General features: G+C 37.5%; 1 protein-coding gene across 1 annotated transcript; it reads left to right on the forward strand.

The window, feature by feature from the left end:
- The first annotated feature begins 5,927 nt into the window (after window positions 1-5,927).
- Window positions 5,928-24,768, forward strand: cdyl (chromodomain protein, Y-like). The gene is made up of 7 exons (XM_084412713.1): window positions 5,928-6,457; window positions 17,281-18,052; window positions 19,206-19,468; window positions 19,805-19,977; window positions 20,088-20,298; window positions 21,629-21,772; window positions 22,209-24,768. The coding sequence occupies exons 1-7, from the start codon at window positions 6,431-6,433 to the stop codon at window positions 22,365-22,367; spliced, it is 1,749 nt and encodes a 582-aa protein (XP_084268839.1). The 5' UTR covers window positions 5,928-6,430; the 3' UTR covers window positions 22,368-24,768.
- Window positions 24,769-25,237: the final 469 nt, after the last annotated feature.

Raw genomic sequence — 25,237 nt, forward strand, 5'->3', positions numbered from 1 at the left:
AAATCTCCTCATCACTTTCCTGAAGGTAAATTGCATCCACCTGCCATACCTTAATGACCCTGGTCACACCTAGGAGTATTTCATCACAGACCTTCCAGAATCCGATTCTTTCACCTGTGTTCTTGTGGCAGTCGACAGGTTCTCCAAAGCTTGCCGTCTTATCCCAATGAAGAACCTCCCAACAGCCACTATTCTATCACATGTTCAGAAACTTCATCTTACCTGAAGACATTGTGTCCGACAGAGGCCCACAATTCATTTCCAGGGTGTGGAAGGCGTTTTTCCAGCTCCTAGGTGTGCCAGTAACTCTGTCTTCAGATTACCATCCACAGTCCAATGGACAAAGAGAACGGAAGATACAGGAGATCGGCCACTTCCTGAGGTCATATTGTCACAGTCACCAACACAGCAGGAGTCGTTACATTACTTGGGCTGAGTACACACAGAACACTCTTCGACAACCTACCACCGGTCTCACATCATTCCAGTGAGTTCTTGGTTTCCAACCGCACCCATTTCCCTGGTCAGGAGAGCCTTCAGAAGTTCCAGCTGTGGACCAAGGGTTCAGGGAGAGCGAGAGGGTCTGGGACTTAGCTCATGTCTATCTGCAGAAAGCGGTCAGGAGGCACAAGAGCCAGGGCAACACCAGAAGAGCAGATACCCCAGTATACCAACCAGGACAAGATTGTAAGAGAGCCCTCTGATGGACTGGCCATCTGTCCAGGGTGCTTTCCCCTGCCTCTGGTCTAAGAATTTGGGATAGGCTCCAGCCTACTTTTACTTATAGAGACTGTTGACTAAAAACACTTGTATTTGTATTTAGCTTATTCCAGCTTAGCTTATCATTATTAATGTTGTCAGGTGGCACAACTGATATTCATCAGTTCATCATAAACCAGCAAATAATAGGTCAAAGTAAACAAACGTTTGAAAACTATACTGTGAATAGTTATGGATTTACTATTATGCTATCATTTTTTTCTTTTTCTTTAAAAGTAACATTGAATGCTAAAGATACTAAATACCTGGCCACTAGAATGCAATAATTATAAATTAATATGAATAAAATACACAACCACAAAATTAAAATGTGTTAGACACCGTAGACACTCTAGGGATACTTTGTAAAAATGGGAAACACTTTGAAATGTTATTTAACGACTGAAAATTGTTTACACACATTGTTCCTGACTCAAAAAATATGCATTACATACATTTTGAAAAGTTTGTTTTAAAAAAACAAACATTTTTTGATGCTTTATTTGTCATTTACCCTTCTGCATATTGCATATTTGTCACAGTCACTTTGAATAAAAGTGACTGCTAAATGAACTGCAAGGAAATCTACTCTAAGAAATATTAAAGTCACAATGAAATCAAAATAACAATTCTTATTTTTTATGGAATATTACATCATTTATTATAAATCATTTATCCATGCGTGCATCATTATTTTTTCATGTGCCATTGTAATCTTTAAACAAAATAACTTCCCCTCGCTCTTTCAGCGACAACTCTACTTTTCTCTGATGATGTGTTTACTGGCGCAGCAACAGCAAACCGCAACGATCCAATCTATTCCAGATGGAAAAAAATCAAGTCCCGCCCTACATTTTTTCTTGTTCGAAAAGCCATTTCACATAAATCACAATAGGAAAAGAAAAGACTATCACAACTTGTATTTCATATCAACTTTACCTGGAGTAAAAAGTGACAACTAGTCCTATTCAATTTTATGTTTCAGATGTGCAAGATACAATGAGAAACCATGTAAAGGCTAGAAGACAATACAAACAGATTGCAAAACTTCATTCAGTCCCAATTTGTCTTCCTTTGAGGCTTCTAGATCTGTCATCTGTACACTCATCACCACTTTGAAATAAAGTAACTTTAAATTACTTAACATTTATAATGTTTTATTTCACCAGACTGGCCCTCAAGGATAGAAAGTGCTGAAGCATATCTTGTTCAAGATAAGCGCATACACACATACACTTAAGGACAGAGTGAAATGAGAAATTGGGGTAATTGTAAACTAACAAAATTGTGAATATTTGATAAGACTTGTTGTGATGTATCTAATAAACTTGGTCATCATATCAGAATGGTTCTTTGACTCCCTGAAACCGAATAAAAGATGCAGCTAATCAGGGGTGTGTTTCACAAAAGCAACTATGGTCGCAAGTTCCGTAGTTACCAACAGAGATCAATAGAACTTGCAAGCATAGTTGGCTAACAATGCTTTTGGAAAACGCACCCCAGATTGGATCTCATTTGTGTAAAAAAAGGGGCGTTCATGCAGGGTTTACCTCTACCTTGCAATACACCTGCCTAGAAGTTTCTAGGCTGCGTTCCAGTCCAAAATTGTCATGCCCTTCACTCACTAACTTCCCTCCGTCTCGTTCACTCGGATGTACGTCATTGCTTACGTTGCACGAGTGCCCACTACTGGCGGAAACTGCAATAGGCTGAATTGGAAGGTCCTAAGCCCTTGATCACTTGGAATCAGCTATGGAGTTGATTTATTATTTAAATAATATTGATATTGATTATTGATTTTATTATTTTTTCCCTTTAAGAATTTGTTTAATGCAGCATCCAAATGTATATAGGTGTGTTTGGGTTGTTTTAAAAACAACAACAATTATAATTAATATATCATAGAGTTGTTTGTTGTGGTGGTGATTAGACGAGATCTGTAGTGACGTCACAATCGTACTGCATTGTGGGACATATAGGTGCCTGAAATGTACATATGAAGTAGACTCGCTCCCTCGGTCAAAATCGAGGGAACGAGGGTCTGTCCATATAAACTTCCCTCGTCCACCTCACAGAGTGGAACGCACTTCAAAATGGCGGCAGGGATTCCCCCAAGGGGAAGTGCTTAGGGAAGTTTGCAAGTGCGTGTCTAAAAGTGGACTGGAACGCAGCCCTAGTATGCCTAAAAACCTTGATTAGTTGGTTCAGGTGTGTTTAATTGTGGTTGGAGCTAAAAGGTGCATTCACAGCTTGTCGTAATTACCGTAATTATGAGATTTCAACTTGCAAAAAAACATTTACGTCCTCAGAACTCGTAATTACAACCTGTAAGCTGAGAATTTTCTGTGAGCTCTTGTACCGTGACCGCTGTACCACCTGGCCACTGCAGATTCATTTAAGCATTGATAGTGTTGCCATAGAAAAACATAATTCCCAGTCCGAGGAACAGCTCAGAGTAGAACGTCATGTGTTGTCATCTCGAAATTATGGTAAACTCTGCAGGAGTAGGATTGGACACCCCTGGAGTAAACAGTAAATTGCGTGCTGTCAGAGACTGAAACTAAGGCAAGGCACAGTGGCAAATTTTGCCATTGGCTGGAAACAAAACAGTAAACGACACAGATAAAGACTTACAATGTCAGACTACAACATAGACACGAGTTAAAACCTGTTCTGGAGGTGATTGGGGGCCCTTGTGGCAGTGATCCTTAAACTGAAAGAAATTGGAAGAAAAGCTCCTACAGATTTAAAACAAACCAATCCCAGTCCTGGTAGGACTCAATGCTGAAATAATACAAGGCATGTACTTTAGCTTCATCTGAACCACAGCAATACCACCAAATTTTAGTAAAAGTTAAAGGGGTGGGATAATGCCCTTTTCACAAGATGTACAGATATTTGTACATCTTATAAAAGTACACAGATATTTTTATATAGCATGTTAAAGTTGTCACTTTTTGAGGGTGAGCAAAAACGCCTTTTGTGTCTGTCCCTTTAAATGCAAATGAGCTGCTGCTCCCAGCACAGGGGGCGGAGCTTCAAGAGCTCTTGACCTTAGCAGCTTCGATTACCTCACACAGACATGCACTGAAAATTTCAAAAACTTTTAGCCTTTTATGTTCAAATAGGATTCAGACAAAGATGGAGAGTCTCAAGAAGAAGTGACAACATGTAGAATGCAACAGGACATTTCTGAATGTTTAGTTGATGAATTTATGTACCTTATGTGTAGTTATCTTCTAGTCATTGATTAGCATATTCTGTCTTGATAATCTATAAATCGTGTTCCAGGGGCGGGGTTTATGTAAATTTTAGGGTTGATGATGTCACTAACCTGGGAGGAATGTCGTGTAGTCCATACCAGCCGTTTGTTGTAGTCTTTAAAAAGCAATTTCTTTAAAAGAAAATATCTCCCTTTGCTTTGAACTTTGAGCGTCGTAACTTTGCAGATGTTGTTTATGCTCAAACAGCAACATTACACACTAGCCTAACTAAAGTTAGAAAAGAGAAATCATAATCAACCACCCCTTTAAGTAATATTGAAGGGGACCATTGAAAATGTTGCTGCGACATTTCTGCTCTGCTCTTTCACCTACTTCCTTGTTCTCCTTTGGCATCTGCTGAACTATTCTTCTCTCAGTGGAAAACACCAATCCATTTAAAAAGACCATTCACCATTAAAAGGTCAGTTCACCCAAAAATGAAAATTACCCCATGATTTACTCACCCTCAAGCCATCCTACGTGTATATGACATTCTTCTTTCAGACGAATACAATCAGAGTTATATTAAAAAATGTCCTGGCTCTTCCAAGCTTTATAATGGCAGTGAATGGCCATTTATGTTTTGAAGTCCATCAAAGTGCATCCATCCATGATAAAAGTCCTCCACGCTCAGGGGGGTTAATAAAGGCCTTCTGAAATGAAGCGATGTGTTTGTGAAAGAAAAATATCCATATTTAAAACTTTATTGACTAAAATAACTAGCTTCCGGCAGACTAAATGTCAGAATGGCATATACACCTAGGATGGCTTGAGGGTGAGTAAATCATTGGGTAATTTTCATTTTTGGGTGAACTAACCCTTTAACCCTCATTTCAGTAAAGATTGGGAAACCTGCAAAAATAACAAGTTTGTGAATTATTTATATACCAAAGATAGAGAGTTGATCAGTTGGTTAATATAAGAAACAAAATCTAAAATGTATTATTTGGTATTTTCATTCTAACAGCATGATTTCCCAATTTTGTTTGAAAGCTTTCTGAATATCTTAACAGTAAGCATGTTGACTATTAGGCTAGTTTAGCCAGAGGATGTTAATCTGCTGAATACTGCATCATAACTTTACTTCATGGGATCCCTTTTATGGTAAATAGCCTTCTGATGATTCATCATAAATCATTTGTTTTAAATCTGCTGTCTTTTATGGGGTCTTTTGAAATAACCTTGGAAATTAATACTCATCCTGATTAGGCAGTACTTCACAAAGTTCTTGGAGCTCGCATTTGCACATGTAAGTGCAAAGGAAACATTGCCATTTACATTGCATGGCTCTCCATAATACTTTTTTTTCCTGATTGTCAGAGGAGATGTTTCAAATATTTCTTCTTAATGGCCACTATGACTGTCCAGGACGGCATTTCTCAAAAGCATTGTATTTTGCCTATGATCAGCTTAGCTCATGATGCTTTTGAAAACCTCTATAAGTTCATACAATAAATATAAACGATTATAATTTCAGCTAAAAGCATTATTTCATGTTAATTCATTTATTTGTGAACAGGTGTATAATAACCTATAATGTACAATGAGGCCAATTCTCCTGTTTATTTTCAAAATATCAAATGGATTACTGTACATTATCCCTTACTTAATGTTCAGATCAGTTTTTTTGGCAGCTTTCAAAGTGTATTTTGACGTCTAAATTGCAAAACAATTACCATCTTTATTTGGGCAGTCCATTTTGCAAAATGACTATAATATTTATATTTTAAAGATCTCTTTTATTAAACAGATAAGCCGAATAATGAGAAGAAAATATTCTAAATACTCTGATTCTGTAAAGTTAAAAAACATTCATGTAGGCTACACGACACATGGGGAACATGGCATTCATGGAAATGTTTTAGACTGAGTCATGGGCTAAAGTCACCTGGCACGTAAAGCTATGGATTATTGTTTAAACTATTGCGAACTTACGTCAGTTATGTTCCATTAGACCTTCATTCAAAAATCAACACCGATAAAGATTTGCAAAACACAGATGACCGTCGACAAACAGCTCTATCAAGTGTTGCAGGCAGTGCAAACTCATCTCGACTCTAATCTGCGTTCGATTGAGACTTCCTGTGTGGCAGAACTGAGAGCAGGCGAGCGCGTAATCAGCACTGCCTACACTAGTTTACGGTAACACTCTCGAAAATCGCCGCCTGGACCGACAAAAGTGCTCGTTTGGACTTAATCGGGAATGAAACGCTTTATTCTAACTATAATGTTGTTGGATAGACGTTGAGTGCGAGAACTAAACAGCAAAGAGATCCTCGGTGTGGGTCAAGCACATCTCACCCGACCAACTGAAAAAGGAGGAGAGGCCAAAAAAGACAACTGCAACTGGAGGAGAAAAAGTGTCTACAATCCTCACGGATTGCCACAACGTCGAAGATTATAGTGACATGATGGCCACGGAGGAACTCTACGAGGTGAATGTCGGCGATTTTACCGTTCGTGCCCGTTTAGACGCAGTTAATCGATTATATTTGTGTGTAGTTGCACATAGACGACGCGTCCCAAGGCTCGTGTGGACTGCACTAGCAAACAGTCTTAACAACTGACTTACCCACTCCAATACTAGTTAAAGCTACACCGGTAAGGTTGCATGCTAGCAAACTAAACTAGTAGTATGGAGCCAGTGTCGTCTTTGTTGTTAGTTTGTGGAGTTTAGTGTGGAGAGATGCTGGTGGAGGCAGTGGATGAGGCGGCGGGGGAGGGAAGGAAGGGCACTTTGGGAGAGTGATACTTCATCAAGCTAGCTGCTAACCATGAGGTCTGTGTGGTTTGATGGACACAACAGGGACAGCTGAAAGTGAACTCGGTCCTTTATGGTGTGTTCAGCTCTGCGGGAACTTAGTTTCGACTTCTGTCCAGCAGGACCTGTGAATTTAAATTCGCTTGTAGAGCTTTCAACCTGCCTGTCTCCTAGCAATCCAACAGGGTTGTGTGTTATGATCGCCTTTGCTTGGTTTCATTTTCCACTTAGATCATTCTCAAGTTTTGTTGTTGGTGATATTATTATAGTACAAAGATAGAATATTGGTGCATTTAGAAAGTCTAGTGTCACTTGCTGGCTTGTTTGATGGACTGACGTTCTGACTGACTGACATTATTCTCATCTCTAGATCTGTTATCAGGGTTTAAAACTGATGATTTTTTTATATATATAATGATCAATACATACTGCAGGTTTATGCTGCATGAATATACTTAAAGTACTCATTTACATCAATGCTTGAATTGTCAAATACAGTTGCATCTTTTGAGAATTGGCCCAATGAATATAATGACTAACGTTACATATATGTTTAGAACTGATGTGCTTATTGAGATAAATTCGTCAATAATATGATCAAAAGCTTTACAAAGGTGTGAAGAAGAGAACCGATTCATTCAAACATGTTTGACCAGTTTATAATGACCAGTATGAATAATGTCACCATTTTCAAACACCTAGGCCTAGATAATACTCTCCATTCAGATTATGACAATACCAGAACTGTTAGTCATGATCCAAACACACGTCTTTTCGAACTTTAGGTGCTTTTTGTTGTGGCTTGGGTCAGCAGACCTGTACAATTACATAGGCTAGTTTATGTTTACTTATTTGCACCCTAAATGTTGACTCCCACTGTATCATAAAACTGAAGGGATGGTGTTGGACTTTATTCATTCAAAATCTGTTCAGTCTACTCTTCCGTTCTATACCGTCTTTTAACCTTATGAGTGATGAGGTAACAAGGTCTTCATTTCTTATTTCCAAGATATATTGCTAACAGCCTTGTAAAGTCAGGAAAAGTGTGATAGAAGTTAGATAGATAGGTTCTGGAAGTAAATTCTCCATTCACTTTCTCAGTTTTTAGCAATAACGATATTCTTTTCAATAAGGTTGTTAGACATAGCAATGGTATTCTTATGTAGAAATGTAAAGTCTTTGTGATTTCAAGCACATTTTTTTAACAAATTGTTTAATTGCTACATTTCCACTAAAGAATATACACCTAAAGTAAAAAGGCCCCGATATACTTAAAGCGAAATCGAAGAAACAAACTAATGTGACGTAATTCAGACAAAATCAGGGCAAACCCAAGTTCATTTTGAGATCGTTTCGGGAGTTCGAAACAGCTTTCCTTAGCGAACCTTCTGGAAAAGTTCACTCTAGAGGGCTGGTAAACACCTTCGTACTATCATTGGTCCGTGGCGAACTGGCGATGACGTAATAGGTAGGCTAGGAGTGTGCTGAGGCTCCACCTTCCTTGACGTGGAAATCTTCTCCGGTTCATTTCTTCCGTTCAAAAAACATGAACACTGACACTGTTTTTTCATGTTTAATATTGTAAAGTTGCTTGATTTTAAGCAGTCTATTGTATAAAGTGCAATTTAAATAAAAGTGGCGTGACTTGACTGGAGTGTCGAATTGCAGAACTTGTGTGAACGTATCCACGTCACTATGATCAGGTGCTTTCTTAACTGCTGTTTCTTTTTTTTTTCATTGGCATTTTCATTGTATGTTTACTTTGTTATTGAGAGGAAAGCACACAGCACATTTTTAAATATTCATCTAAATTCATCCAAGCCCCACTTCCAGAACCATGGATGCTCAAAGTGGCCGTTCACTGTTCTGTTCTATTAACAGTGTCTGAGACATATTGATTACTACAGAAAATAGACTCCCTCATGACTTAGAGAACTTTGCCCTTGTGATGAATAAACCTAATCAGTAAAACTGTATGTGTTTCCCAAGGGCATCTTGGTGCTGAATTAATGTATATTTAATTATTTGTATTTATTATATTATATGGTAAGAGTGGGAATCTTTAGGCACCCCACGATCCGATTCCGATTCTGCGAGTCACGATCCGATTCCTAAACAAATCTTAATCTACTTTCTTTTTCTTATTAATTAGTTTACTGACTTGAAAATCTATCTATGACTATCTATGACTATTTCTATCTATCTATCTATCTATCTATCTATCTATCTATCTATCTATCTATCTATCTATCTATCTATCTATCTATCTATCTGACTATTTCTATCTATCTATCTATCTATCTATCTATCTATCTATCTATCTATCTATCTATCTATCTTTCTATCTATCTATCTTATGACTTTCTATCTATCCATCTCTATAAACTACTTTAAACTTCAAGCTTTTAAAACTTTCTTTCTTTCTTTCTTTCTTTCTTTCTTTCTTTCTTTCTTTCTTTTTGTTTCTTTCTTTTTGTTTCTTTCTTTCTTTCTTTCTTTCTTTCTTTCTTTCTTTCTTTCTTTCTTTCTTTCTTTCTTTCTTTCTTTCTTTCTTTCTTTCTTTCTTTCTTTCTTTCTTTCTTTCTTTCTAATCTTTTCATTCTAATTCAAATTTTGACAGTTGGAGAGGCCCATTAGACTCCAACTCCATTAGCTGCCATTCTATGTACTATTTCCAATCCATCGAGACTCATTTAAGCTTCCATTCTATCTAATATTTCTAAACTGAAAACCTTCAAACTTTTAAAACTACTAAACTAAAACTTAAACTGATTAAAACTAAAAACCTTCAAACTTCAAGCTTTTAAAACTTATTAACTTTCTGGCTAGGCTTTTCATGCCAACTTAAAGTTTGTCTACAAACTTTTTATCTAGTTACACATGTAATTATAAGTACTTTTTACAAATAAAAAAAAATGGTGTCAAGAATTTTAAACTAATATAGCTTCAAAACATAAAAGCAAGTAGTAAATAAAGAGGAACAAAGAAACATACTGCAAGCAATAAACAAAGAAGAGTGATTTTGGTATTTAAGAGTATCTGAACAGTCTCCATTCAAAAGCTGTGAGTGATTTTTATTTTATTTATTTATTTTTTCTCTTTCTCAGCTTTACTGTTGTTTGATTAGCCTATTACTAATGACATCATAGACAGTGGGAGATATAATAAGCTGTATTTACTAATGCACAGATCTATTTTGAAATATAAGATGTGGTTTGTCCTGTCCGTTTAATCCCTTAGATTAGAATGATCATTTTTATCAAGCTTGTATATTTAAGTTAAGCAATTTCACCTAATTGGCAATGAAAATTACCTATTAATTGTCATTTAAGTGAAATTACTGAACTTAAATATACAAGCTTGATAAAAATGATCATTCTAGAAGAAAATTTCAGATGGCACTTAGAGGCTTTTGCATCTGAACTCTTCATATGTTTATACCGCTGCTGCTGCTGCTGCTAGTCGACTTTTTTAATGTTTTGCTTTTATATTTTTACAAACGCTGTGTTTAAATTACTGTCATGTTCATGTTACATTTTAAAATTAATATATAAAAAAAAAAAAAAAAAAGTGTATATCTGGAGATTTGATTTGGAGTTCAGATTTGGCATGCGTTTCACTGTCACTCGCGGTGGGTTCAGAGAAATGTCCACTCGGAAGATGAGTGAGGTGAGGGAGTATTTTATAGCCAACACAAAACTTTTCCGTTTTCTTCTATGTCATGTCAAACTAGCAACAATTTAGCTTGCTTATAGGTTTGTTATACTACTGATTATGAGGGACTGTAGTTACAATTTTTATATTGGATAAAAGGAGAAACATTAAGAATGAAACTTGAACAGACACATGAACAGTTGCTATATCAACATCCTAACATAGAGAATATGCTTAAATAATGTATAGTTGTTAGTACACATCAAGCATTTCCTGCGATTTTGCCGTCCGTCATGTGTACAGATATTTTTCATACACGAGTACGCGTTCAAACCCGGAAATGCAAGTTGTTCAAATTTTCTTAAAGCAATCTAAATCTTTCATTTAAACTGAATTTGAGTCATTGGCCAGTGTTCGGCCTTTGACACAAGCTTGATGTTTCTTATGCTGTAGTGTGAATGGCACTGGAAAGTGTTTCATTATTGATTAAAAAGAATAACAGAGCAGAGCTGCTCTGTTCTACTCTGTAAACCAGGGGTTTCCAATCCTGCTCCTGGAGGGCATTGTCCTGGAGAGTAGGGATGCTCTGATCAGGATTTTTGCAGCCGATACCGACTAGCGATTTCTTGTCATAGTGATCGGCCGATCCCAATCCTGATCCCAATCATTCAGGCTCTAGCTCTCTGTTGACTGTCACTGTTAACCCCTTATACCATAAAGGCATTTTTAATGATTTCAAGTTATTTCAATGGCATGCATCGATGTCACAACTCTGCTGAGAAAACCCCAGAAAAAGTGATGCAGTTTGATTTATTTTGTTAATATTTGTTTGACATGATGACTATTAGAAAGTATATATGATTGGTCATAAATCAAGTTTGAGCTTGTTCACATTCACAATAACAATCATGTGAACTGCATCTGGGCCAAATTTTGTGTTGATATCTCAAAGCAATCAAAAGAAATGGCATTAGGAAACAAAGTCAAAAACCTCTCCAAACAGATAATCTGAGCATTTTACTGAACATAAGAACTACTTGCATGTTTAAATGCCACAAAGCATAAAATTAATATTTAAGTTACATAGAAACAATAAATAAGATCCTGGTAGATGAGTGATGATCTTCCATCTGCTATTGATCCAATCCAAGCGCACTACAGATGTAAAACAGTGTCTGATTGGTCTCTACACATCGTCCCTACCCACCATACCCGAGATCCAGTTTCCATTGGTTGAGCTTTTAAATGACATTGGAAAACACTGTGACATGATCATGATGCAGTCGGATCCCAGAAGTCCTATAGCTTTAGCCAAACAGCATGTCATTTCACTCGTGATGATTTTCTCAGGATCTACGCATCATGTTATTGTGTGTGGACTCGTTTGAATCGAGACAACTTACTCTAAGTAAAGTTTTTTTTTTTTTTTTTTTCTGTTTACTAATGTTTCACAAAATAAAAAAACCGAACCCATTTAACCCATCCAAGTTAGTGCACACACATTATGAGTATTTAGTAGTGAACTCACTCACACTGCAAACCGTGGAAACACACAGCAGTGGGCAGCCATTTTTGCTATGGCATAATGGCGCCCATGGAGTGATTGGGTGTAAAGGCCTCATTATACTTCTGCGTCGGACCTACGCCGGAGCCTATACGCCGTAGGCAACGTGTTGGTTTTAATTTATACTTCTGTGTCGTTGTCCGCGTTGACGCGCACCTAGGGAGCGTGTGAAACCCCGAGGGAGGGGTTCTGGCAGACCAATCACAGCGCTTGTGTCCGCGTAGAATTGACGCGTTGTTACATTTTTGGAGAGGTGCACGTCAGGGTACGCCGTAGGGTACGCGAGCTACACACAGCCTACGACGTAGCTACGGCGGCAGTTCGACGCAGAAGCATAAAACAGGCTTTAGTGCCTTGCTCAAGGGCACCTCAGTCATTTCCTGACGGTATGTAGAATCGAACCCACAACCTTCAGCTTACCTGTCTGACTTTGTAAGGTAATTTAGAAAAATGTTTTTGTCATTTTAGGTAGTTTTTATAATTTTGGTAGAGATGCACCGATTGATCGACTGGTGACCGGAATTGGCCGATTTTCACGTGATCGGCGACCGGCCGGTCAGTCTGACATTTTATGCCGGTCAAATGCACTCGGACGCCGCATGATTAACCTTTTGAACGGTACGGTCTCATATATGGGACTTTTATTTCTGTGCCCCTGAGAGTACGGCGCCACATTTAGAATGTTCAGTGACGTCGCATAACTGCCAGATTCAAACTGTGCTTTCGCGCGTTGGCTGGCGCTGAGCCAGAGTCGGACGCGTTCAGCGCTGTCATAGATCACAACTAAGCAGTGTTTTCAACCTCATAATGTTTATTTTAGGTTTCAGATATTTAAATACACATAAGCACGAGTAAAACAATACATTTGGAGTTTGTAAAATACACACTGATGTCTGTGGAAGCAGCAATAACAATCTATTCAAATATAATTTGCCGATATGTTTTATTCATATCAGACAAACATAGTGGAAGTAACTATAAAGTTTACTCTGTTCTTCTCAGTTCACCGGCCACTTTCTTGCATTTATTTCGGGAGAAACTGATGAATTCACGTGCTGTAAATCCGACTGACAGGACAACATTGCTGCGCCCATCTCATGTTATAGATCAAGATTATTTATAAAGGTTTTTAAACGACCAAACACACTCACTTACACGTATTTGAGAATCGGAATATCAGATAGGCTGGTAAGCAAGTTTGTGAATATTTTTTGAATAAAAAAGGAAAAGCGAAATAAAAGCGACACATCTGTCATACAGTATTATTGTGGCTGCGGTGTATCGCGTGACGCGTCGCCATGGAAACATTAAAGGGAACGTTCGCCTTGAAAAAACTCACTCTGGAATAAAGGAATCGGCTAAAATCGGTATCGGCAGGTCAAACTCAATGAAAAATCGGAATCGGCCTAGAAAATTGTAATCGGTGCATCTCTAAATTTTGGTTTTAGTTAGTTATTTGATTCTATAAAAACTGGGGTGTGGCGTCATGATTGACCACTTCTCTGAGCGAAGTAGTCACTGAGGCACCAACAGACTTTTTTCGGGATTTCCGGGAAGATATTGGAGCCTTAACTTTAATTTCTATATACTTCAAGCTAATCACAATGTTAGTTTATACGTTTATTATCACCATCACAGTAAAAAGGCATTTTTGACAAGCTGAGGCAGGCTGCTCTGCTGCTCTCCGATCGTGAAAAGACTAGGTGTAATGCCCTCCGAAATGCTTTCGAGATCTTGAAATTAGCTGATGATAAATAAAATGCAGGTCATATCTGTTGCTTTCGTTGACTGGCACTCTGATAAATTTGTATATAGCGCGGGAATTTAAGATTTATATCCGTTTTATATTTGTTTTGCGGAGACACATTTATGTGGCCAAGTGTAAATGTAAGTTACCATTTTAAAAAAACAGATAGCTATCCGGTCAGTAAAAATACCTATGACAGGGGTGTCAAGCTCAGTTCCTGGAGGGCCACTGTCCTGCAGAGTTTAGCTCAGACCTAATTAAACACACCTGATCCAACTAATCAAGGTCTTTAGGATTACTAGCAAAACTTCTAGGCAGGTTTTTTGGAGGACAGTGGCTCTCCAGGAGTGGAGTTTGACACGTGGTCTATGATATCATAGTTCAATTATTTGATTTAAACATTGTCCAGGTACTGCAAGCAGTAGGCAAGATTTATAAAGCAGATACAAAAAGGATTAGATTTGACTAGATTTTTTTTGTTTTTTGTTTTTTTGCAAGCCAGTCAAGTTCTTCCACTCCAGACTTCAGCACCATATGTGTATTAGGGATGGGCACGAGTACCCGAGTACTCGTACGTGACAGTGACGATCGATCATGAAAACAGTGATCGCCCAAAAAACAACAACATTTCTCCCTTTTTCTGTTTGGTTATTGAGCTTGCATTTGGGGCAAGTGCACTGGTTGTAGTTAGCTTTTGAAAAGATGTTCAGCGGTGAAAAAGCTTTGATAGTTCATTCAAAAATAAAAGAGTGCTTGAACTGTTTGAAAATCTTTTGTTCCACAGAAGAAACAATGTCATACGTGTTTGGAACAACATCAGGGTGAACAGATGATTCTGTTTTTATTTTAAATGATCCCTTAACAGTATAGTACTGTTTGCTACAAGGAAATATCTGAGTGGGGTGGCAAGAGCCTTTGATAATAGTTGGGTTTACTATTGCATTGAGTACATTATAAAGCCTTTTGGTTTCTCAGTTGTGTTTGGTAGCACTACACAACAGATAATTTTTCTGATGCTGTAGTAGAAGTTGTGAAGCTGTTTGCTGCTTATCTAAGAAAGCACATATGTTTGTGTGCCTTATTCAGTGCTACAGTGTTATGAGACCAAACCAAGCCAGCAGAGATTTGCATGCCAAGGAACCTGAAGCTGCTGGCACTTTACACTGCTGTGCCGTTGGTGTTGATTGAGGAGTCACACTCTCTGGGTTTCCTGAAGTTCACAAAGAGTCCTTTTGTCTTGTTGACATTCAAAGTCAGATTATTGTCATGACATCTCCTAGTTATAAGCTCCTCTTCATTCCCGTATAGACTTTTACTGCATATCACTCCTATTACTGTAGTATCATCAGCAACATAACAGGAAGTATAGCCTTGGACTGAGACAGCAGCCCTGTAAAAAGACACTTGACATCATTTACTAGGGCTGTGCCGGTATGCCGAAACACTATTTTATTTTATTTTTTTGTATATGAATGCTGATTTACGTGAATATTAAGAGTGAAGCACAATGCTTTGTTTACAAAAGAAATAATAGGTTGGCAATTAAATGTTACATCGCAGCCATGGAAACCTCTGGATTCATGCCGAAAAAGAGAGGTATGTATTGTATTCTGTTTTGCGATCTGGTTACCCGATTATCAGCAAATTTAACAATATTCCATTAGTTATTCCACTGGACATGGGATCTCTTGTTTCTTTTCCCAAATCTTCACTCACATCTCCCCCATTTTGCAGGGTATTATAAACGTTTTTGGTTCGCTTTTAGTTTGGCCTATTATATTTGCATTCTTTACTGTGGTAAAGTATAAAAAAACGCTGTAGGACAGGTACCTTTTTGCATGCACGTCAAATTCTTTTTAACACAGTTTGTGCTTGTTATTAGACTTGGTAAGGCGCGTCAAGTTTATTTGTATAGCGCGTTTCACACAAGCCGGTGATTTTATTTTCACTTTCTCTGGCAGCGCAAATTCAAACATAGCCTAAATGTCTTACCCCTGTGGAAGATAAAATCCGCTCTTCAGACCTTTTAAAACAAGTGTCAGTTTGGGTCAGTTTTGTCATAATTTGGGACAGCTTCAAAATAAATTAAGACTTATATTTTGTGCTGAATTCAAAGTCTTTTGAACCCTTATGATGGCTTTGGGTGAGGAACAGACTTTATTCACTGAAAATCTCGGCACCTGTTTTAGCCCTCTCTGATGTTTTCATGAGAGAAGTAGCTAATTATCATTTCAAGAGGTTTTAAATTAGTTTACTCGTTCTATATGTTATCAATTCTTTTCAATGAATTGGTTGATTGGTTCACAAAACCAGTCTGAAACTCTGATGAAACAATGATTTACTCACAATTCCATGACCTGGTTCATTCATTCAAGTTCAAAGGGTCCTTAAAAAGTCTTAAATTCAGTTTGATCAAATTTAAGGCCATAAACAGTCTTATATTTTAAATCAGGGGTGTCCAAACTCTGTCCCGGAGGGCCACTGTCCTGGGAAATTGAGCGCCCACTTAAATTTTGTATGGGTTTCGTTAGATATTTAATCATTTAGATATTTAAAAAATGCCAGCAATAAAGAGAACTAGCTGGGTTTGCTGATTAACATGAAAGTCCATAGATATCGCTGTCAGTTCATACTGCCGGTAACACTTTCTCTGACAAGCGGATACAATGAGACATCCTTTCCTGTTTGTTCGTGTGAGATTCGACATAAAGCCTGTTTAACGTTCTTCTAGGTCCTTTCATCTTAACGATGAGTTTGTCAGAGACGCTGCGTAACAGAAATATTAACCAAATTAAAGACCAAATATTAACCAACTCCCGTTAGTTTGTGCGTGCATGACCAATCAGATTTAACTGAGAAAGAGCGAATCATTTAAATAAATTGTATTTTTGAGTTCTGAACACTTTCATTTTAGTTCATAAGATTTGGCTGCCAAATGAGTCAATTAAATTTATGATGCCAAAAAGTGATGTTTTAAGTAATGGTTAGTTATGATAACTTAATTGCTTTAGTAATGACAATATTAGGGTTTACAGTACGGAGCTGCATATTTGTGTGGTCTGTGCGTGACTCAAATGCTTTGCTTTCCACTCGGGTATAAAAGCTGCTGTCGGTTAATTAAGATTTGACTGATGAACTTGCGGCGTGTTGACTGATCATTTCCAGTGTTATGGACGTCTTTGATATTTACTTTACTATAGTTGCAGGTGATATTCATGGCAAATGCAAGAATAGAATACAGGCTTGTGACTTTGGTTGCTCGTTCAATACAGAAAGTTTTCAAGCCGCTACTGTAAGCTGCTGTGTGAACAGAACATTTCGAGAATCAAATCTGTAAGTAAATGCAGTTGTCAAATGCGTGGCTCACTAGCCACAGGTTCCCGACCACTGATCTATCGTACAAAAAAAAAAAGTGTATTCATAGAAAGCGCAATTTCTTAACAAGTTAACAGTTTCTTCTACTCTTTAGTCTTTCAATCTTGCCAGTACTTTATTATTGAACATAAATTTATATCTGCATGTCCCTCTGTAGGTGGAGAGAGTAGTTGGCAAGCGCAAGAACAAAAAGGGCAAGACTGAGTACCTGGTCCGCTGGAGAGGCTATGGCTTTGAGGGAGACACCTGGGAGCCGGAGAGTCACCTGTCCAGCTGCGTCGAGTTCATCCATGAGTTTAATCGGCAACACAGCGAGAAGCAGAAAGACGGAACTTTACTCCGTTCCACGCGGAGCTCTCCCAGCACAGCCGGAGGCAACACTAACATCAATGCCCGCAAACAGATCAACAGGCCTCAGCAGCCGTCAGCGAATCCTAACACAGCGAAGACTTCTCCACAGACCTCAAGCACACCCTCCACAAAACGGCTTCAGCCAGCACAACACTCACCAAACGACAGCGACGCACAGCAGCAGAAGAATAAGCGTTCGGCTGGCATGAGTAGCACGGGTACAGTCACTGACACGGTCCCTACGGCAGCGCCAACAGCTGCACCCACTATGAGTGCACTGCGCCGTAGCATGGACCTAACAAAATCTGGCATCAAAATCCTAGTGCCAAAGAGCCCAATGAACAGCCGCACTGATACCGAGGAGTCTCCCAGTGAGGCAGCACACAGTCTGGAGCAGGGAGACCAAGAGCCTGATGCTGTGCCCCCTGAAGTGGCCTTGCTGGAGAAACCCACCGGAGCTGTGCGTGTGCCAGGAGAGGAGCGAGCTCGTATGGGCACGAGGCCCAGGACGCAAACGGCCCTTCCGCCACCACAGATTCCCATTACCCCAGCTGCTGTCCGCACATTAAACGGGAAAGGTACAGTCGGCTTAACTTACATTGAGAACATAACATTCTCATGAGGTTAAGAGAGAGTGCTTTAGTTCTGAGTTTTTGTGTGTTTAAGTCATACTCGTATAAATTGATTTGTATGTGTTTCCAGTCATGGAGCAACAATATAAACAGTAATAATCAAGCACTTGATAAATGACAGCAAATGTGTTGCTACAGAACTTCGAATGATTTTTGAGGGTACCTCCTGGAGTGGATTCAAAAGCAGTATACTCATTTATGATGATGCTGATCTTGTGACGAATATCATGACGAAAATAACTTTGTTACGATGGTATTGATTTTACTCTCATGTTGGGATCTTTGTATAACAGAAGAAAATAATCACATCCTGATATTTATGCCACTTAATGCAATATAACAGTAGGTCTGAGTGGTAATGATTGTAATAATTTGTGTTGATACTTTCATATGCAGATGACGTGCACCACAATTAATTAATTTCAGGCCATAACTATTTTACCATGTTTTTACCCATAGTGGTGTATCCACTCAAAGTCTACTACCGTTCAAAGGGTTGGGGTCGGTAAGATCTTTCACTCACCAAGAATGAATTTATTTTATCAATCAGCATACAGTAAAAACAGTAATATTGTAAAATATTGTGAAATAATTTTATACAAATATATTTTTTAATGGATTTTATTACTGCAATGACAAATCTGAATTTTCAGCATCAATATTCCAGTCTTCACTGTCACATGATCCTTCAGAAATCATTCTGATATGTTGATTTGGTGCCCAAGAAACATTGAAAACAGTTGTGCTGCTTAATATTTTTTGTGGAAATTGCGATACATTTTTTCCAGGATTATTTTATGTTCAAAGTCCAAAAGAATAGCTTTGATATGAAATAGAAATCTTTTGAAACATTACAAATGTTTTTACCATTGAATAGAAAATGCCTTTACTTGCTGAATAGATGTAATAATAAAAAATAAATAAAAAAAGATATATATATCTTACTGCCCCTAACTTTTGAATACGTAGTGTAGATTCAGATATATTAAATTGATAATATAAAGTTGTATTTTTAAAAAATGTTATCATTTATTTTATTTATATGATTTATTTATATAATTTTTATTTATAAATTTTTGCTTTTGTTGTTGTTTCATAGGAGTGACAACCTTCATGGAAGCCTCGTCGGCAAACGGAACGGCCATTACACAGAGTGGTGCGGCAGGAGTGATGGGCAGTTCAGGGTTGACAGGCAAAAGGCGCTTTGGGGACAGTGCGCCTTTCGACAAACGACTGCGCTTCAGTGTTCGTCAAACTGAGAGTGCTTACCGCTACAGGGACATTGTAGTTAAGAAACAAGATGGCTTTACACATATTCTGTTTTCTACAAAGACCTCTGAGAACAACTCACTGAATCCGGATGTGAGTCCAAATATATCACATTTTATATTTAAGTTGCATGTAAGAAATAACCCATGCTAATTTGACTATTTTTAAGTATCCTGACAATTAACTTGTTGCTTTTTATCATCTGATACCTCATTCTCTGAATTAGGACTGGGTGGTATGACAGTAGAACAGCATACAGAAAACATATAGAGTACTTTTCAGATTGTCTAGCAGAAGGGTGAATATAATGGAAGTGATTTAGTTTTGACACATCTTTTTGACGTTGACATGGTGTAACTAGGTTTTATATCATATATGAAATTACTCATACTGTAATCAAAAATAAAGCTTTACTCAAATGGGTTTCAGGTAATGAAGGAGGTTCAGAGTGCCATGGCCACAGCTGCAGCTGATGACAGTAAACTTGTTCTACTGAGCGCCGTGGGAAACGTCTTCTGCTTTGGCCTCGACTTCATCTACTTTATTAGACGGCTCACAGATGATAGGAAAAAAGAAAGCATCAAAATGGCGGAGACAATCAGGTAAAAATTATGAGAATTATAAATTTTTTAACAGGTATTTGATCATATTTTGGTGAACTGTTTTGTAATAGTAGCTATAGATAAGGCAACGTGTTTGCTGTTGTCTTCAGGACTTTCGTCAACACATTCATCCAGTTCAAGAAGCCCATCATTGCTGCCGTGAATGGACCTGCTATTGGGCTTGGAGCGTCTATCTTGCCCCTGTGTGATGTAATCTGGGCCAATGAGAAAGCTTGGTTCCAGACTCCTTACACAATCTTTGGCCAAACTCCAGACGCCTGCTCCTCTGTAACATTCCCTCTCATCATGGGAGTAGCTTCGGTCAGTACATCGATAGTGTGGGTCTGGATGAAAGACTCATTTAAGGCTTTTTACACTTTAATATCCAACTTATCTAGGACCTGTCATTTATAATATAAGTACATTGTGGACTATCCAAGGACCCACTAATATTTTGAAATCACTTGGCTTTATTTCATTTTGCCATTGAACACACACACACACACACACACACACATATGCGTACAATGGTGTGTTTAATGGAAAATATTTTCTATCTTTGAAATAACCTTAGTTAATGTATTTATCTGAAAATTATTTGCCAAAATAAGGCAAACTACAGCTAAAGGTTTTATTTTACTATGCAAATAAAAAAAACGCATAGAAAAACTAAAAGCTCAAAGGAAAAAGTGTACATTGACTACATCATAATCAGTTCTTTTGCACTTTCCACAATACATATCATTTCAAAGCAGCTTTACGGAATATGCAATTTAGAGTGATCTGTTATCAGAGGTGACATTGTCCAAGTTATGTATTTCAGAAATGTACATATACAATCATGCAGTAATTTAACAGCGTATTAATTTAAGACCGAAACAATGAGCTCATTGAAGTAATGAATACATGTTGTTAACAAATTATTAGGATATATAGAACATTTTTGCATTGGTGCATGTTGATTCAGAGTTTGCGTCATCTGAAGTCGCAATCATCAAAATTTTGTTGGTTTTCTCTTGTTTTTGCGTGTGTTCATAATTTCTTTGTATGACAGTCTGACACAATTTGTTAGGTTTCATTGCGTTAATCACATTTATAACAATTGACTCCAATTTGAATAAAGGGTGAAGATTTACATTCTCCCTTTTATATTAAACACACATTTATACTGTGTGAGGAGAATAGTTAGTGTTAACAATAAATAAATTCTATTTCAGATTTTTTTTTTTTTTCCTGAAGTTTTCTGCTGGCCCATCATTCTCTTTGGTTCTGTGAATTTACCTTCTGCTTTGCTTTATTGGCATGGCAAATAATTGCGCATATATATTGGCAATTTACATGTAGATTTACTTTTGATTTCCGCAATTCATCCACTACACATACTCAAGCACGTGTGTTTTCAGCGTCTGCCGTCGCTCCACATGAACATTAATTACCAGAGCAGCTCTGAGAGTCTCTTCCCTCATCATCATTTCACTTGATAAAATCGTCATATACACACAGAAACTCAATATAGTACTACTTCTCAAAGTAATAACAATAAATAATTAAGTTTGAAATGTCTAGTAAAATACTAATAAATAAGCTGACACGGGTGCATTTTCTCATTGTCTCTTCGTTCTGATTCCTTTTCTCTCTCCTGTCACTATAGGCTAATGAAATGCTACTGAGCGGGAGGAAGTTGACTGCTCAGGAAGCTTGTGCCAAAGGACTCGTGTCCCAGGTTCTGTGGCCAGGGACCTTCACACAGGAAGTCATGGTTCGCATTAAGGAGCTAGTATCTTGTAATTCAGTTGTAAGTCATCTTTTCATTTGTTTTGTTTTTTCCTGTCACATTTTCTCAAAGCATACATTCACATATTCCCTTCAACCTTTCATTTTTATTTGTATTCTTTTTTGCTTTTATGGTGTCTCATTTTAGATCATGTACATTTAATCTTCACAGTCTTTCTAGAATAAATTGGAAATAAGTTAGATCCTCAACTGTGATTCTTCTGCTGTTTTTACAGTCTTTTAAACCTTTCTGAGACATGTGAGGCTTTTGAATCATTAGTACGTCATGAGGAACATTTACGTATTTTGTGTTGAAATGCAGTTGCGATAACAGTGGACTTCTTTACAAATTCACAATGCATCCACATCCATAAGTCATGTGCTTTCTTTTCCTTTTCTTCCTTATTTTGTTCCCCTCATGTTATTTTGTCATGGTGATGCTGCCGGAAACACTGAAGGTTCTGCGCGAGTCCAAAGCACTGGTGAGGAACATTAACCGGGCCGCCCTGGAGCAGGCCAACGAGAGGGAATGTGAGGCACTTAAGAGGGTCTGGGGCTCTCCTCAGGGCATGGACTCCATACTCAAATATCTCCAGAAGAAAATCGATGAATTCTAAATTGATAAAATATCCTACGGGTGTCAAAAACCTCCATCCTCAAGTGCCTGATGTTATATAGACAAGGTTTGTCATTTTTATTAGGATTTTGATGGAACTTCCCATCAGAGGGAGACTGGCGTGGTTTAACCCGCAACTTCATCTTCGTCCAGGACGTATTTCCTTTTCATCCGACTGCAGAAAGCAGCATCTCATTCTGCTACACTTGATAATGACTTTAATGCGAAGTTTGTGATGAATCTTGCACATCTTTCTCTAGGCACTGTGGTGAAGGACAAAATGCTTCGATGCATGCAAATTCCTTTCATCCTTCAGCTCAATCTCTGTTTTATCAGGACTGAAGTCCAGAATTGCTTTGTCATAGAGGTAATATGGTTTTGGGCTATTTTTCGACATGCCTCCTATGCAGACTGATTGAGAAAAGATGAGTAATGTCAGTGTAATTTAAGACTTATGAGACTTGAATGAGTTGAATTTTGCACTCGTCTCAGTTTGGTTACCCCTAAACTAACAGATTGCCATTATAATCAAGACTTTATAGCCGGTAGCAGTACTTTTATTGCATCAATTAGAAGACGTCTCAAGCCTTGTTCACCTTGAATATTCAGGCAAATCTTGCAGGCATTTACATCGGTCAGCCCTTTGTAGTCATTTTTATGAGAGAAGAAGATCAGACATTGGCAGCCATGAAAATGAAACCAGTGCTTAGGGATTTAGCATCAGTTCTTTTCTAGCATCATCTTGACTTGAAAGCTACTAATGCATTAAAGTGAACAAAATGAATTCTTAAGTACATGTGGATTTGCAAGGCGCTGGCTTAGTAGGAATTAACAGTTATTTGTATCAAAGTTAACATTTGTATGTTTTGCTGGCTTCATTTTAAAAGTTTTCAGCTTAATTATAGTTTCGTTTGTATGTTCTCGGCGTACAAACTGTTTGCTTTGGAGTAACATTATACCACCAAATAATTTTGATGTAAATGTTGACAATATTTCTAATTTAATAACTTATGACATTATGAAACTGAATGGGGTATGTTCCTCATGAGTCAATAAAGGGTGCTGGCGATTTAAATCTGCATCCTTTTCTTCTGCTGGTTCAAACGGACTGGACTGCTGTATCATCAGACGAGCCCTGGAGATTAAACAACCATCTCTAAGGGAAGATCCTACTGAAATTCATCACAAACATAATGTAGTTACTAGCTAGTATGCACTATTATTAAATGGAATGGCTATCTTTCAGTTTTGGTTTGTTTTTGTGGGTGGGAATGGAGTCGGTTTAGGAAAATGGGTTGCGAAACTGTCCACGTAAATTGCTTAACAATGTGACTTTGCAAAAAGTTACATGTAGAAATATTTTATTCCCCAGTTCTACCTCTCAAAATCCATAATATGATTTTTAGCAATGAAGCGTTTAATCGTTTAAATCGTACTCGTTTTGAAAATCTCGTTCTAAATCATGTGTCTGGTACAGTTATCTATGCACTATTTCTTAATGTTCTGCTCCAAAGTTTTTGCTTTAAATTGGTCTGACTCAATACTTTACAGGTAAGCAAAATTCAATTCAGTAATTAATCAGCTCAGCCCCAGCAATAAAATGTGTAAATTATATTATGTTGTTAATTCTATTCAGTATTTATTGACCATAGATAGACTTTGCTGCAGTGGTTCCATAACATGGAATAACAGATGGTTGTGTACGTTTTTCCCTTCCCAAATTATTTTGTAAAATTAATTCTTGTTTATGGATTTATATTTATGATTGTGAAAATATAATTGTTTTCATTCTTACTATTATACATATTGAATGCTTTTGTTCAGTTATTTGAATTACTTTTTCAAAACAATGTGGCAGGTTATATTTGATTATGAAGTGCAGTGTGACATTAATAATGTCTTCTACATTTTAACTTGTATGTGATGTTATGTAAACTCTGGTAAACTGATGTCAATGAAACATTAGTTTGATCTGTGATGATTACAATTCAGTATCTGTTAATAACCTGAAAAAAAAATACACAATTGAATTTAGAAATAGTCAAAAACACCAGGAACTCCTTTAAATTTTGAATTCTGTATACAGGGTGTTGCAGTTTGATGTAAAACATTGCGGACTATACCTGAGGGAAAAATTGCTTTGTTCCAGTCACTTCACTGACAAAATTATATATTATCCTCATTTTCTGAATTTTAGCATAGCTGTACATATGTGATCTGCCTTTAGTTACAAATGCTGGTCCAAATTAGAATTTTTTATATATATAATGGCAAGGCTTATTTCTTATAGTTGATATACTAAATGCTATAAATTGTACAATCTGTAAAGATTTTTTTTTTTAGGTTTTTCAGAACATGTAACAGCTGTGAAATGCCTGGTCCAAATAAATTGATATACTATACTTTTTTTTTTTTTTTACCCACTCTTGTGCTTTTATAATTTAATTTGAATAAAACATAGAGAAACATCATCTTTTTGAACCGCTTCAATCTGGTTTTCGTCCCTATCACAGAACAGAAACAGCACTTTTAAAAGTAGTAAATTATTTCCTGATTTCTGATTCTGGTGCCCATAGTATCCTGGTTCTTCTTGATCTCAGTGCAGCATTTGACACAGTGTGCCACTCTACACTTCTTTCTCGACTGTCTGCAATAGGTATCACTGGTGCTGCTCTTCAGTGGTTAACTTCATAGCAATTTGTTAGGAAGGGTGAGAAGCGATCCTGTACCGTCACTATTTCTCATGGTGTACCTCAAGGTTCTGTACTTGGTCCTCTTTTATTTCTCATTTATGTGTTGCCACTAGGACAGATCATCAGAGGGCATGGTCTCAACTTTCAGTTACGCTGATGATATTCAAATTTATTTCAT

Source organism: Rutilus rutilus, assembly GCF_951802725.1.
Source record: "Rutilus rutilus genome assembly, chromosome: 6".
Classification (NCBI taxonomy): Eukaryota; Metazoa; Chordata; class Actinopteri; order Cypriniformes; family Leuciscidae; genus Rutilus; species Rutilus rutilus.